A 15,572-nucleotide genomic window follows, 5' to 3' on the forward strand; every position below is an offset into this window, starting at 1 on the left:
CTTGCCGTCCACGGCCCGTTTGGGAGAGGTGGGCTTTAGTAAAGCACGTTTGCACATGTACGAGCGTGTGCACGTGTACGAGCACGAGGCCTACGGCGGTTCTGAGGTCATTTCCTGTGCGCCTGTTGGGACATAGAAAAAAGAAGGAGGGACCATGCGCGGACATTTAAAACAATGGCGGTGAAAGGTTCACGTTGGTGTGATGCGCAGGTGGAGTGTTTACTGCAGATTTGGTCCATGAAAAGATTCAAAAACAGTCGACAAGACGCACAAAAACTCTGAGGTCTACGGAAAGATGTGTAAACAAAGCCACGCATCGCCATGACGTCATCAATGCGTGTGACGTGTTACAGCGTGATGACGTATAGGCAGCAAGAAGCATTCTCCGAGGCCCAGGTAGTGTGAGTACAAACGGGCCTGGAGGGGGGGACAAGGACCCTAAAGCACGGGGCACGGGACGGAGGCACAGTGGGAGGGTGCTCTTATATAGACGGGCGTGGGCCTTTCCTATTCAAGTCCATTCACTTTAATTAAACGCAGCTGGACTCCGATAAAGGTGTAGAACCATCTCAAGCGTGATCAGAAGAAGCACCAGAGTTAAATAAATACGTGTCACAGCAAAGGTTCTGGAAACTTATGGCCATGAATTTGCAAAATTTGCATTCCTACAATTGTGTTTTTCCGTCAGTATGGGGTGCTGTGAGAACATTAATGAGGAATACCATTCACTTCTATCAACAACACTATTGTTAACTTTGCCATTTGCTATATGTCTGTTTCTCCTCTCAGGCCTTCGTCTTGATGCCAACATTGGAAAGTCTGATCGGAGTCGTGAAAAGAAGGAAGGGAAAGCTGGGCATTACCTTTAAAGGGTATAAAATCTCCTTCTATGCGATCGCTGACGGCTTTTCAATGACACCGGTAAGAACGAACCCTTCACAGCAAACACACCAGATTGATGTTTAAAATACAATTATTACACATCCACTCATTCTCAAGAGTCTTGTGATGAGGGGAATATGGTGTTTGTGTAAAAGTATCTTTGCATTTTAACACTGTTTCTCTTTCAGCTTGGGTTTTATAAGTCGCTGATGACGCAGATCAATTTTGTAAGTAACACACAACCACACACACATTTTCTCCCCTTCTCATTCATAAACTGCATTACAAAATTTTTTGTTTTTGCTACAAGTAATTCATTTCAATTTTCCAAGTTACACTCGGACTAAATCTAATTTATATAACATGTTCAGATACGTTGCAAAGTGCAGTGAGGGGGGAATGACCATCAGTGACGTACAGTGAGGGTTGGGGTTGAGGAGGCACTGACTCACAAGTCAGATTTACAAACACACAGTAGGATGACGATAGGATAGGAGGAGCGAATAGGATGCTGAAAACCATTTTTAAAACACCAGTGCAACTGTATATTGCAGTATTTCTTACCTTAACTGACTGAAAGTCCAGCTTTGAAAAATGTCTTAGTTTAGAAATCAAATCCTCCATTTTCAGGGTGAGAAATGACAGCCTGTCGCTAAGCTCTACATCGTGGCACAGCACACGTCTTGTGTTTACTTGTGTTTACTATGTCATATCAATAAGATTTAAATATTACACACATACGTAAAATACATTACTGAACACCATGGAAAAGAAGACGTGTGCTTTTATTACATAAAAGTGTCCTCAACCATCATATTGGAAACATACACAGACATGGGAACAAGCACGCGCAGAGGGCACGCGCTCAATCCAGTTTGTGAGTGATTGCGCAATCTGGAGGGAGGCTCGGCTGTCTGTGCCTCACCTCTCGTCTCTCACATCCTCACCTGCCTCCCCTGACTGCACGTCACTGGTGACCATGAAGCATCAAATCATAATTGTGACGTGATTTAGTGATCAGCTTGCGGTTAAAGATGGCAGTTGCCGTTGCTGCATTGGCACACACTTGCGTCTGGACCAATCACTGTACAAAGTTCCCCATGTTCTCAAAGAAACCTGGTTTGAGGAAGGAGCTAAAAAAAGTCCCTCAAAATGGCGTCTTCAGAACTACGGTTGTGTTTAGTTGTTGCAGTGGAGACTCCGTAAAAAGTCGGGTTCTTCAAACTACGCAAAGAAAACGCCTATAGTCTTTTTGTCAGTGTATTGCAGCCAAGCAGAAATGTGTGTTTGTGTGAGTGTTTTTGATTTCCACTTCCTGTTTATGATGCAGAAAGTGACGGATGGCGACGGCGAGAGAACAATCATCATCAGTAACATTTCCTGGAGGAAGGCGAAGGAGCTCGAAGAGACTCTGAAAGAAAACAATCACGTCAGGAACTTTCTGCCTTTCCTCAACAAGGTACAAACAAACACAAGTGCTGCTGTTTTTAAAAAAAAGCAACCACTTCCTGTCAGTCTTACCTGCTGTCGTGGTGGTGGTCTTGTGCGTTCCAGGTGTTCGTAGAATTTGAGACTCCTCAAGATGCTGATCGGCTCGGAGTCTGGTACAGTCTCCTGAAACGACACCCCGGCCACCAGGTCCACAGGCTGAAAGTACCGCGCAAACGTTCATTACTTTGTAAGTCTAAGGAAAGAGTCTTTTGTTTCTCAGTTTGGAAAAAGAAGTTGATGTAAAGAGTCTGAGACGTTTCACCCGGAGTAAGATTGATTCATCTTTACTCTGTACAGCCTTTGTCTGCATCACAAACTCATTGGAAACACAAACAATCTGGGCAGCTAGATTTATTCTGATCAACTTCAATTTTTTTAAATACCATGTTATAATGTAATACTATAATTATAATATACCGTATTCTCCGCACTATAAGTTCCACCTAAAAACCTTCAAATGTCTCAAAAGCCGACAGTGCTCCTTATAATCCGGTGCTCCTTATATATGGACCAATATTGAGCCACAACAGGTCTCCAACTACGGTGAGCAGCTGCCGACTCTATTTTCCCCGTAGAAGAAGTAACGCGCGGTGCATGTTGAGATATACGACTGCGTGAAGCGTGCCGTTTCATTTCCATGTGTGTGTTTGTGTAAAGAGCCCAAAATGGCTCCTGTTAAGAGACACGCTTACGACGCAGAGTTTACACTCAAGGCCATTAGTCACGCAGTAGAACACGGGAATAGAGCCGCAGCCAGAGAGTTTAACATGAACCAATCAATGGTGCCGAAGTGGAGGAAGCAACAGGACGACCTCCCCTGACTGTTGTGTTGACGTTCCCTTTAGCGCAGCTCCATCTAATGGATGCAGAACGTAACCCCAGCCTCCACTGTAGCGTCTGTTCTATGCGCCTTATAATGTGGTGCACCTTATATATGAACAAAGTTTCAAAATAAGACGTTCATTGAAGGTGCGCCTTATAGTGCGGAAAATACGGTATATAATTATGTAGCTTTGTTGTACATCCTGTATAATGACAAAAAAAGATTTATTCATATAATGGAAAGTATTAAAGTAGAATAGAAGAACTTTAGAAATATATAGTTAACACACATGTTTTATTTGTGCAGCACCAAGACTTCCTGAGAACGCTTTACCAGACAGCAAAGATGCCGTCGCCGGGGTCATCATCCCGCCAATGGACTTTGGTATCCCACAGGGCAGCTACGGACCGTGCTGGGTCACCATGAGCACTCGTCCCTTCCTGTTCCCGACTGTGTCTCCTTGGTACATCATCCCAGGTGAGAGGGACTTTCTTACATTATTAGTTCACTTTTTGGATCCAAATTCAATGTAATAGTTTGATACTTCCACATTTACCACGTTAACGTATTCAGTAAAGTAACTGTTTGCTTTTGTTTTAACTCCAAGATCACCTGACAGTCAAAGGACAGGACGACATTGAGGTAAACACTTTACGTTAAACTCTCCAACACATCCGTTCTTTAAGCTCATCAACTTTGTGGCCGTTTGGCTCAGGAAGCAAAGCAGAAATGTGACAATCACCCCCTTCATGTTGACATTTAAACCAACTATACATTCTCATATATGATGTTCTGTGATCAATCATCCACATGTACCTTAAAGTTGAATCCGCGTCAACACAGTTTAACTTTGGTCTTTGAACGTTGTGTTTCCTAGAAGGCCCGTGGTCGTGGCTCCGCGTTCCACACAGTCATGTTGACCGGTTTGCCAGTTGAAGACTACAGCCATGAGGACGTGGCCAAGCTGTTCTGGCCCTATTTCTCCAAACAGAACCTCCACACCCTGTACTACAACGTGGTGGTCTTACCGCTGCAGAGGAGGGTAAGGAGCAGCAACTACAAGCGTTAATTGTAACTTTATCAGTTAAATGAAGCTGTGTTGTTTGAATCAGTTTTTCCCTTTTCTATTTTTCCTCTCTTCACCTCCAGGCATTCGTGTTTTTCAACGATTGGACTTCCTGCTGCGATTTTGTCCGGGATCACATCAAAAACCCCTTTTCCGTCAAAGGCTGGAAGCTCTTCGTTCACTTCGTTTTGCAACACGTGTCCTTTGAATCCAGTGAGGTATGAACACCACATGGCGTCAGGATCAGGAAGGGATAGAAAAACTCTCAGACGCAGACGGGAATAAAGAAGAATTTCTGTCTTTCGTCCGTTTAATAACAGATCATGCTGCAAATACTATATTTACCAATGCACTGGTGTAGAGACCACCACAGACAAGCACAGAAAATGTTTAAAAATATGAATTAAATGTGTTTTGACGACATCTGTGACAACGTTACTCTTAATCTTTTTACAGGAAATGATGTTCACAACTCTGATGAAGTGGAGCAACGCTGTAAGTCTAACACTACTTTTATTTTGTTAAAGTGAAAGCAGCCCATCCTCAGATCTTTGGTCCTAAACACCAACTGTTTCCTGCTCTCCAGGGAGTTCTGGAGCCAAAGCATCTGGCGGAGCGTCTGCTGTGTGTGGAAGTTTCCGAGACCTCTGAAGACGTCATCAGGGCGGTCGTAGAAGTGGTTTTGTCCGTCACGACCTTCGTCCGCTTTCTGCCGCTCTCCAACAGGGTACAAGAACACACACTTCCTGTTACTCAAACAGGCAGCACTATTACTCTGCAACTCAGGGCGCTCTCCCACTGTGCATCCGTCCCGTGCCCCGTGCTTTAGGGTCCTTGTCCCCCCCTCCAGGCCCGTTTGTACTAACACTACCTGGGCCTCGCGCAAATGCTTCTTGCTGCCTATACGTCATCACGCCGTAACACGTCACACGCATTGATGACGTCATGGCGATGCGTGGCTTTGTTTCCAGATCTTTCCGTAGACCTCAGAGTTTTTGTGCGTCTTGTCGACTGTTTTTGAATCTTTTCATCGACCAAATCTGCAGTAAACACTCCACCTCCGCATCACACCAACGTGAACCTTTCACCGCCATTGTTGTTGTTAAATGTCCGCGCATGGTCTCTCCTTTTTTCTATGTCCACATAAATTACGTCAGAACCGTCGTAGGCCTCATGCTCGTACACGTGCAAACGCGCTCTACAAAAGCCCACCTCTCTCAGACGGGCCGTGGACGGCCACCTGGCCGCAGCTATGCGTGGAGCGGTTGCACTCACACTGGTCAAACGCAAGAGGCTTGACCCGAAAAACCTGTTTTGGCGCGGTGCGGAAGGACAGTGTGAGTGCGCCCTAAGTTACAGTGGTCATTTTTAAGGGAATATGAGTTTGTTTGACCTTTTTGAGTCGTCAGCCATTTTGTTTGAACGTACTTTAACTTCTCACAGTGAATTCTTATGGCTTATTAATGTTCTTTCTGCTTCTGTCTCGTCACTTCCTTCATCTTTTCACTCTTTGACTGTCGTTCTTCCTCAGATATGCTTTGAGATGGCAGAATCCACGGGTGTAACCAAGGTGCTGCAGAAATGCAACAACTTCTCATCTCTCATCGACTCTTTGAATCTCAACGCAGCTTGGTATTTATGCGTCCTTTTTTAGAATTCGGGGTATGAAGTGGGAATGCCTTTACCATCTCTACCTCTGTGTGTGTTTTACCCTAACTGACCAGCTTCTTTTTCCTCTCTCCAGGAGCAAAGTTCAACGCTTTGAATCGTGAGTATATCACTTTGTAAATGATTCTTGTCAGGTTAAGAGAGACAAAACATGTTTCAGCTGCTAAAGCATGGTAGTGATCAATGCGATGACTGCTTCACCGCGGAGCTTTGTTTAAAATCATGAACTGAACAACCGCCGTGGTTTTTGGACTTTTGGTTGGACAAGGAAAACATATTTGACATGGTCATCAAGGACTCTGGGAAAATGTGATGGATACTTTTCACAGGTCAAATGATTTATTGAGAAAAGATCTGCATATGAATTGGTAATTGGAAGAGAAACGAAACAGTTTGTGACACTAGATAAGAACTAGGAAATTGTCATTCTTATGTCTTTAACAGAACTACATTCATTCATAGTGTGAAAACAAACCGGCCTTCATTGCAACTGACACCTTTTCTGTGTGATTTTAGTGTGAAGATGCTAAAACGGCGTCTACAAGATGCTAGCGAGATCTCAATCAACTTTGATCCGGACACCATCGGCGTCAAAGCCAAGTCCGTGTCCCAAGCTGGGAAATCTCAGACTCAGCTTCCTCTTCCACAACCTGCTACCACCGCTAGTGACGTAGCAAAGACGGGGGTCGATAGGACTCCAGGAACTGAGATCGCCGTGGACTCTGCTGTTGAATCTGTGTCAAATAAAGATGAAGAGAAAACGGAAGTAAACGGGGAAGAGGATGTGACCTCTGCTGTCAGCAGTGGAAACAAAGATGGAGTTACTTCCAGTCCCGCCCCCTCGGCCACAGCGCCCACGCCTAAGGAAACAGAATTTCCTCAGGTTAGCAAAGATGTTTACCAGGCTGTCGTGGAAGCAGTTCGCAACTACAGACTCACCCGGGAAGGCTGGTCCCAGGGTGAGGAGGATAAGGTGAGGGCTTCCAATGAAATTCTTACTTTGGCACCAGAGATCATGACATTTTGAGTGAAAGGTTATCATTGTGCACATCCACGCTTAATGAAAGTCTTCCCATTTATTCCACATGTCACTAATCTGGGGAATTGTTTAATGTATATTTTCTACAGAGCCCCAGAAAAAGCAACAGAAAGTCCAGAACTGCAATGGCCAAAGACGCACCACAAAGAAAGGTGAATAGTGTTTTTTATTTGTGCCTAATTTACCGTCCTTATAAGACGTTGTTTAACCTTTTAACCTTTCAATGATCAATGATTGATTCCTTCTTTGTTCTGCATCCAGAGTCGGCATCATGCTTTGTCTGATGTCAGACCTCATTTTGATGAGCCAAATTTCAACATGGATGACTTTGTCACCGTTGACGAAATTGGTGATGACGAGGAACACATTAGCCCTGAGCCTCAAAGCTCTTCCTCATCTAAGCACTCATCCAGAACCAGAAGAGAGCGGCAGAGCTCAGGTGCGTCGTTTCCTGACAAGCGGACCTCAACGACGTCCTCGAAAGACTATAAGAGCTCGGCTTCTTCCTTATCCTCCTCATCCAAGGTCACTAAAGGTTCAAGCGCTTCTAGCTCTGTGTCACCAAAACACTCCAAGGACTCATCTGACCCCACCAAATCCTCCACCAAACCCTCAACCTCTGCCAGTAAGGCCTCCTCTTCTGCTCCACTGTCCGCTAAAACCCCTGCTTCCCCTAGTCAGAAAACACAACAGAGTACGACAAGATCTCAAGTCAAAGCATCACACACAGCATCTTCCAGTCAAAGTAACATCTCATCCTCCACTGTTCTTGACACCAAACATCAACCTTTGGAGGGACACACCCAGAGTCTGGAGATCGATAGGAAGGAAAACGAAGAGGAAGGGAAAGAAGATAATAACAAAAATACAGAGGTGGAGGAAGACAATGGCGACAAATACCAAATCCTTGATTCACTTGATGATCAAACACTTGAACAGATGGATGACGACGTAGTCGGCATCTTTGAAACCACGCTAACCGGACCAGAGCAAGTCCACACTTTGGATGAGGAAAGCTTTCAGGTCTTGGACAGCGTCGAAGATGAAAGCAAAGCCTGTCCAAAGGAGTACACTGAAATGGAAATGGACAGTTCGTTCCAAGTTTTAGACAGTGTTACCGAAGACCAAGCATCTACAGGTCCAGAGGACAGTCACTTGCACCAAGAAGAGTCCACAGCAACAAAGCACGTGCCTGATGAAGATACTGTTCCTGTAGACATTAAATCGGATAAAGATTCACTAGGTCACGATCAAGAGACAAATGTCGATCTTATCCAAGGGTTAGATACGGGTAGTAAACAAGCTCAGAGGGACAAGGAAGAGGAGAAGACAAAAGAGGAGGAAGATGAGGGCAAAGAGCTTTCGACAGACGCCTGCAAAGTCTCCAAAGATGTGGCCAATCCCGATTGCCCAATCCCAAATGAAGAGCAACCTCTTCAAGACCCTGACAACAGAGATTCTTTAAAAGACAAGGACGATGTCAACGAACAAGAAACCTTTGAGATATTGGATTCAATAGAAGGTCAGAGCACAACAGAAGATGACCGCCAGAACGTTCAAATCCCCAGTGACCGGACATCGAAAGAAGACATTAAGCCCATGGAGGAAGAGGAAGACACATATCAAGTAATTGATTCTGTGGAAGATCAGCCACTGACTACAGACACCGAGCCGGAGACTGACAACTCGAGAACGAGAAACCCGAGAGGGGAGGCGACTGCTAAACAAGATGATAGACGATCAAAGAGGAGTGGCCTTCCATCCACTACACCCAAAAGTGGAGAGAAGGAGAAATCGCCAAAGAAACGGGACGTGAAAGTTAAAAGCAATGAGACGCTGGCGAAGGTTGATCCCACTGCGGGGATGTCTAAAGAAGACAAAGAAGTCACTGAGGAGATTGTGTACGAAATCGTAGATTCTGTCGAAGAAGAACCGGTTCAGGATGTTGCCATCACAGACATGTCCGGTAGAAGGAGGAGTGCAAGAGGTAAGAAAGAGGATAAAACTGCAGTTCATCTCTCGGACACGTCTGAATATCCAGAGGAGGCTACGTATGAGATCATAGACTCTGTGGATGATGAAACTGCCAATAATGAACCGACCGTTACGACAAGATCTACCAGAGGAAGGAGGGAAAGAACAACTAAGATGGAGGCTTCAAATGAGAAACAGAAAAAAGAGGACACGCCTACAAGAAGGAGGCCCACTCCCGTCAGTGAGTCACGGGATCGAAGCCGGGGAAAAACACCCAAGAATGAAGAGAAAACCCCTTCAAAGGAGAGCACACCATCAAGAAAGGGTGACAGAGGGGTCAACGAGGAGGAAGTCTTTGACTCTGTGGAGGACGAGGGTGTTAGGGATGACCCGCCCCCTTCACAAAGAAAAGGAAAAAGGGGAAGACCAAAGAAAGTTGTCAAAACAACTAAAAAAGACAGCGAGGCATCAACGAAGGGTGTCGACGCGTCCGAAAAAGTGGCCGATGAAGACGACGAGACGTATCAGATTCTGGATTCCGTCGGCGATGACATGGTTGAAGATCAGCCCCCCGCGGCGCCGTCAAAAGAGAACAACAAGGACCGGCAAACGAAGAAAAGGGAACCTCAGGAAGGATCACCCAAAAATGAGGAGGAGGAAGAACCCGTGTATCAGATCGTAGATTCCCTGGAAGACGATCAAACTCAAGAGGAGACGACGGCCATCGAGGACAAGACGGAAGAGGAAACTCCTACAAATGAAGAGGCTGAAAATGGAGACGCACCAAGACGTGGTACCGCAGTTGTTGAGGTGTCCAAAGAAGTCGGCATCAAGGAGGAGACTCTGTATCAAATAGTTGATGATTTAGAGTCAGAGGATGTAAATGACGATCCGTCCGCTGCAGAAGGGTCGACTACCGGAAATGGGGAGAGCATACCCAAAACAGTCATTATGAAAGGGGACAAAGCAACAACACAATCGCAGAACGATACTGAGAAAGAGGACGCGGTGAGCTCTCTGGCGAACCTGGACCAAGTTAGCGACGAGGAGGAGGATTACCCCGACGACCACGCAGAGGAGGAAAAACTGAGGAAGCAACAAGCCGCTGCGAAAGAGAAACGGTTCATCAAGGAGCGGGAAACGAGGAGGACCAGGGAGAGAGAGGAGAGGAGGACCAAGGAGAGGGAGGAAAGGGAACGACGAAGCCGGAGCAACAGCAGCGGCAGCAAAGGGGGAGGAAGTGGTGGCGGTGGTGATAGGGGACGGACGAGGAGGGCGAAGGAAAAGGAGAGAGCGGAGGTAGACGCCAATGAGCTGGTGACACTGGATGAGGTGGGAGCAGATGAGGCCGCAGAGGAAAGCGTGCCGGAGAGCCAAGAGTGGGACGGGGAGATCACCGAGGGCGAGCTGCAGACGCTCGTCACTCTGGATGAGTTCGTGGAAGAAGAGGAGGGGAAGGCCGAGCAAATCGCACCGGAGACCACCCACCGCGGTCAGGAGGAGGAGTCGGTGGACTTCTTGAACCCAGAGGTAAAGGTCAAGGTTCAAAGGGAGTTTAGATGACACGAACAGCAGCGCTGCAAATACAGATGCTAAAGATCTTGTCTGTTTTTAGACTTTGGTGACTTTAGATGAAGCGGGCGACGACGACGACGACAATGGAGAAGAGAAGTCAGACGAAGAGAAAGCTGATAAAACCTCAAGATCGGCCAAACGCAAACACGATGACGACACAGGTGTGTGTTCTACAGTATACTTGTACAGGTGCAGTGTTTGGGCTCCACCCCATTCAGTGTCCAGCCCTGGAACTGACTCACCTGAACCATTTGGCGTGTTCGGACCGAGCAATACACTCTGTTCAGACAATAAAGCTTCCAACAGGGGTTAATAATCTTGTTTTTGTCCGGTTTTAGAGGAAAGTATGAACTTTGTAACCGTAGACGAGGTGGGAGATGGGGAAGAGGAGGAGGAGAAGGAAGCGGTTCAAACCAGGAGAAGCCGACGAGCAACGAAGAGACCCAGACAAACTCCTGGTAACAGAAAAACACACAGACTTTTATGTTTTATAGTCACGTCATCACCAAAGATCTAATCTCTGTACATAAAGTGTATGATTATGAAAAATGACTGCATCGTTTTCCAGTGTTGAAGCTTTAAAACTTCAAAATTACATAATAATATTTGCTTGTTCAACCAATTCACTGTCTTTTGCCACAGTGAGAAAATCTACCAGAGGGAAAAAAGTGGCGTCAAAAGACGAGAACGAAAGAGAAAGGGAATCAGCCGACACTGATGTACGGCCTCCAACCCCACTCGATGCCTCCTCGTCACCGGACAAAGACACATCTACGGTGTCAAGTGAGGGACGGCCAGACATCCCGAAAAAAGAGGCCGAGGTGGAAGAAGCGAGCCGAGCCGACGTCCACGCCGCCTCCGCTGGTCAGGAGCCGCAGCCGCAGCACCCTGAGAACCAGACACTGGAGGAATGTGTGGAGGAAGGAGAGGAGGAGAAGGAAGGAACGAGCAAGGCCGACGTCAGAGGTACAGAGAGCTGATAGAATAACGGACATTTCCACACTGTTGGAGGAATTGTATTCAATTGACACTAAGGGCGCACTCCCACTGTCCATCCGTACCGTGCCCAAACAGGTTCCACGGCTAAAGTCTGGTTCCTTTGACCAGTGTGAGTACAACCGTACCGCGTCTAGGAGCGGCACGCTTGCCGTCCACGGCCCGTTTGTGAGAGGTGGGCTTTAGTAAAGCACGTGCGCACGTGTACGAGCACGAGGCCTATGGCGGTTCTGAGGTCATTTTATGTGGTGATTAGCACTGTCGCCTCAGAGCGAGAGGGTTCCTGGTTCGAAATCCCGGCTGTGTGGATTTTGCATGTTGTCCCCGTGTCTGCGTGGGTTTTCTCCGGGTTCTCCGGTTTCCTCCCACAGTCCAAAGACGTGCAGGTGTTCGGTTCATTGATGACTCTAAATCACCCGTAGGTGTGAATGGTTGTCTGTCTCTGTTCGTCTCTATGTGTCCTGTGATAGACTGGCGTCCTGTCCAGGGTGGACCCCGCCTCACGCCCGATGTCAGCTGGGATCGGCTCCAGCAAGCGGTTGAAGATGAATGAATGAATGTTCAGACATAGAAAAAAGAAGGCGGGACCAACAATGGAACAATGAAAGTGCATCTTTCTGAAACAACTATCAGCGTCATAATGAAAATGAATCCATGTCTTAGAAGAAGAAAATGTCCTAAACCCCTCTAAAATGTTATTTTCCATTATAAAACATGAAGAAATCCTCATATTTTAACTGGAGCCAGTGAACTTCTGATGAAACAGATGTGCGATCATCAAAACTGTTTTAAACCTTCTTTAAAGGTCGTTTACAGATCGTCTGTTCCTTCTCTTCCTTCAGTCGTGAGTAAACTGAGGAGGGAGGCCGTCGGACCTGAAGCAAAACGATCTCGCTCCCAGTCGCCTTGTGTCGCTTCGGATTTCAAACTGCCGGCATTTACGCCCAACAACCCCCTCGGTGAGACACACACACACACACACGCACTAACGCTAACAGTGGAAATGACACTAGATGCAGGTGTTTCTTCACACTTCCCCTCCCTGTCTCCCTGTTTCCCCGTCTCCCTGCTCAGGTCAGGAGTTCGTGGTCCCTAAATCGGGGTACTTCTGTAACCTCTGCTCCGTGTTCTACCTGAACGAGAACACCGCCAAGGGTTCCCACTGCAGCAGCCAGAGACACTACGACAACCTCCAGGTACACAAAAGAACCACACACGAAAACAGTGGTGGTAGTTACAGTTACTCACTACCTGTTCCAAAAAGTAACTGAGTCAGTAACTGAATTACTCTATAATTAAAGGAACTAGTTACCAGGTAAAGTAAGTGTTTGCGTTACTGTTATCTGTTGTAATCAGTAGAAGAGGCTGGTACTTGTACCTAACCATCAGCATTTAGTGCACATCATCAGACCCAAAGAAGTTGACCCTGCACTTTAAGTGTTATCTTTGTAACAAAAGTAAACCGTATAAGTAAATAAAGTGTGTTTTTAACTCTATATCAAATAAAATTAAACTCTCACGACCTGAGACAACTGGTCAAATAAACGACCTGCACTTCCAACTGTTCTGTTCACAACAGGAGTCAACATTTAGACCAGAAAAGTGCGTTTAACTCTGTAGTCTTCACCAAATGAATCAAACTCAACAGTTAGTCCTGGCTTGTGATTGGCTACCACCAAACATGACTCTGCCTCAGCCGATCGCTTACCTGGTTGTTAACCCACCCGGTCTCCTCGCTAGCAGTTTGTGTGTGGAGCATGGAGCCAGGGTTGCGTTCGGAGTACGCACTTGTTTCAATCAATTCCTTGTAACGCACCAAATTTAACGTTCAGTAACGGTGTTAATGGAAACAGTGATTAGTGAGATTACCCCGTTACTGCGTTAGTAACGCTGTTATACTTAAACGCCGTTGTTCGCAACACTGCACAAAAGTGAACCCCCTTAAACACACACCTGGCCTGACGTTGTTTGTGTTTTCCCTTTTCTCTTTGTGCAGAAACATTTCCAGAAGCTTCAACAGGAACCATCAAGAAGATCCAAACTAAGTCCTGAAGGTTCTGTTTCTGACTGATCCTCGACTTCAACTACTGACTTTTCACATTATTTGTTTTTGGACCAGACTGCAGAAGGCTTTAGTTTACACATCAGTGTTTAAGCAGCCATTTTGTTTATAACTAATCGCTGTCTGGCACCTTTTCCCATATCAGTGTGTAAGTTATACCCTGCTCCTCCTACAGTCGGTTGCATCTGTTGTGTTATTGAATCAAAATCAGCTTTTCTTCAGTAACTGTTACAGATTTGGACGTTTGGCACTTTGAAAGGTGCGACATGACCTGTTTTACTGATAATGTTACAATTAATGATGACTGCAGTATCATTGTAGCACGTCTAACAGCAGTAAGTGGCGTTTTCTTTTGCATATTACGTGGCTGGTAACTAAGGGCGCACTCACACTGTCCTTCCGCACCGGGACAAAACAGTGCCTTTGACCAGTGTGAGTGCAACCGCTCCGCGCATAACTGCGGCACGCTTGTCGTCCACGGCCCTTTTAAGAGAGGTGGGCTTTAGTAAAGCACGTTTGCACATGTACGAGCGCGAGCGTGCGCACGTGTACGAGCACGACATCTACGGCGGTTCTGAGGTCATTTCCTGTGCGCCTGTTGGGACGTAGAAAAAAGAAGGAGGGACCATGCGCGGACATTTAAAACAATGGCGGTGAAAGGTTCACGTTGGTGTGATGCGGAGGTGGAGTGTTTACTGCAGATTTGGTCGATGAAAAGATTCAGTGGTCAGAGCAGTCGCCCCGTGTAAAGAGGCTGAAGGTCCTCGTGGCAGCCCTGGGTTCGACTCTGACCTGCGACCCTTTGCTGCATGTCTCTCTCCCCCCCCTCTCACCCTATTTCCTGTCTGTCCTACATAATAAAAGGCTTGAAACTGCCAAAAGAAGACTGTTTTGGGGCGGTCGTTGGCTCAGTGGTTAGAGCAGTCGCCCCGTGTAAAGAGGCTGAAGGTCGTTGTGGCAGCCCTGGGTTCGACTCCGACCTGCGACCCTTTGCTGCATGTCTCCCCCCCTCTCTCACCCTATTTCCTGTCTGTCCTAAATAATAAAAGGCTTGAAACTGCCTATTTTACGGCGCTTCGAGCCTCGGCCTTTTGTGTTCGAGCTGCTAAGTGTTCGCCACGTCTGCCTGCCAGCGACTGTCCGCGGTTTCTCTGCTAATAGGGGATCAATGAAAACAACTGTCTCGACGGCTTATTCGATGTGTTTTCATGCTAAAAAAGACTGGGGGGGGGGGGGGGGGTCCAGCGTTCGACTTTACCTTGTCTCCGTGTGAATGAATCTCAGAGTTTAACTCACACACGACGTGTAAAGCTCAGATTCGCGTTAACGGCTTGAATCAAAGCATGAACCACAGTTTCGCACCTGTCGCGTTCATAACAATGATTATTATTTTGTTTTTTGATATAAATGTGAACTTTCTTATTGTTTCTAGTTTTAAAGACTTGTTTTCTTGTGGATTTTCTGAACTGTCAAATTGATTAAAATCATAGAGTTGTGTTATAGGATGTTTTCATTTTAAATATATATCTGAAAACTCCCACTTGCGGGTGTAAGATCACATTTTTATTCCATAATTAAAATACATATCTCTCGTAAATCTGGAGGAATGTCTCTTGTTTTTGTGTGTATAATGTTTATTTTATCAAGTCACGTCATCGTTGATATTTATTTATAACACATAAAGTTATTTAACAACTTAGCACTGAAATCATAAAAGTTACTCCTGTTCTGAACTCACCAGGTAATGTGAAGTTAAACTACCTGATTTGACTGACTTTACACCCTATATAGTCATTTAACCTCTGCAGTTTAGGGCATCGGGTGCTGTTTCTTTCAAAGAGTAAATTAAATCATCCGTAGCAACACTTTAATCATCAGTTAAGTCTGTACCCGTGCACTGACGCAAGTTCACAAACAGAATATCAGAATAAAACAGCTGCTCAGTCCATAGGTGACTGGGCTGGGAACCGGAGTGTTGCTGGTTCGAGTTGCTTTG

General features: G+C 46.1%; 1 protein-coding gene across 2 annotated transcripts in view; it reads left to right on the top strand.

Annotated features, from left to right (window-relative positions):
• Positions 1-15,166, top strand: part of LOC310964109 (uncharacterized protein) — a 30,423-nt gene extending 15,257 nt beyond the window's left edge. The window contains exons 15-35 of one of the 2 annotated variants that reach the window (XM_083937106.1): positions 790-921; positions 1,071-1,109; positions 2,213-2,341; positions 2,437-2,560; positions 3,503-3,673; positions 3,804-3,838; positions 4,074-4,238; positions 4,346-4,480; positions 4,719-4,757; positions 4,849-4,989; positions 5,794-5,894; positions 6,007-6,030; positions 6,447-6,903; positions 7,059-7,121; positions 7,231-10,473; positions 10,559-10,679; positions 10,857-10,976; positions 11,161-11,484; positions 12,357-12,473; positions 12,589-12,710; positions 13,511-15,166. In XM_083937106.1, the coding sequence (XP_083793232.1) occupies positions 790-921; positions 1,071-1,109; positions 2,213-2,341; positions 2,437-2,560; positions 3,503-3,673; positions 3,804-3,838; positions 4,074-4,238; positions 4,346-4,480; positions 4,719-4,757; positions 4,849-4,989; positions 5,794-5,894; positions 6,007-6,030; positions 6,447-6,903; positions 7,059-7,121; positions 7,231-10,473; positions 10,559-10,679; positions 10,857-10,976; positions 11,161-11,484; positions 12,357-12,473; positions 12,589-12,710; positions 13,511-13,585 (5,877 nt within the window). In that variant the 3' untranslated portion in view covers positions 13,586-15,166. Of the gene's footprint in view, positions 1-789; positions 922-1,070; positions 1,110-2,212; positions 2,342-2,436; positions 2,561-3,502; positions 3,674-3,803; positions 3,839-4,073; positions 4,239-4,345; positions 4,481-4,718; positions 4,758-4,848; positions 4,990-5,793; positions 5,895-6,006; positions 6,031-6,446; positions 6,904-7,058; positions 7,122-7,230; positions 10,474-10,558; positions 10,686-10,856; positions 10,977-11,160; positions 11,485-12,356; positions 12,474-12,588; positions 12,711-13,510 lie in introns of those variants that run through there. The other variant, XR_014593719.1, reaches the window with a different exon arrangement.
• The last annotated feature ends 406 nt before the right edge of the window (positions 15,167-15,572 follow it).

Source organism: Echiichthys vipera (assembly GCF_963691815.1).
Source record: "Echiichthys vipera genome assembly, chromosome: 22".
In the NCBI taxonomy this organism is placed as follows: Eukaryota; Metazoa; Chordata; class Actinopteri; order Perciformes; family Trachinidae; genus Echiichthys; species Echiichthys vipera.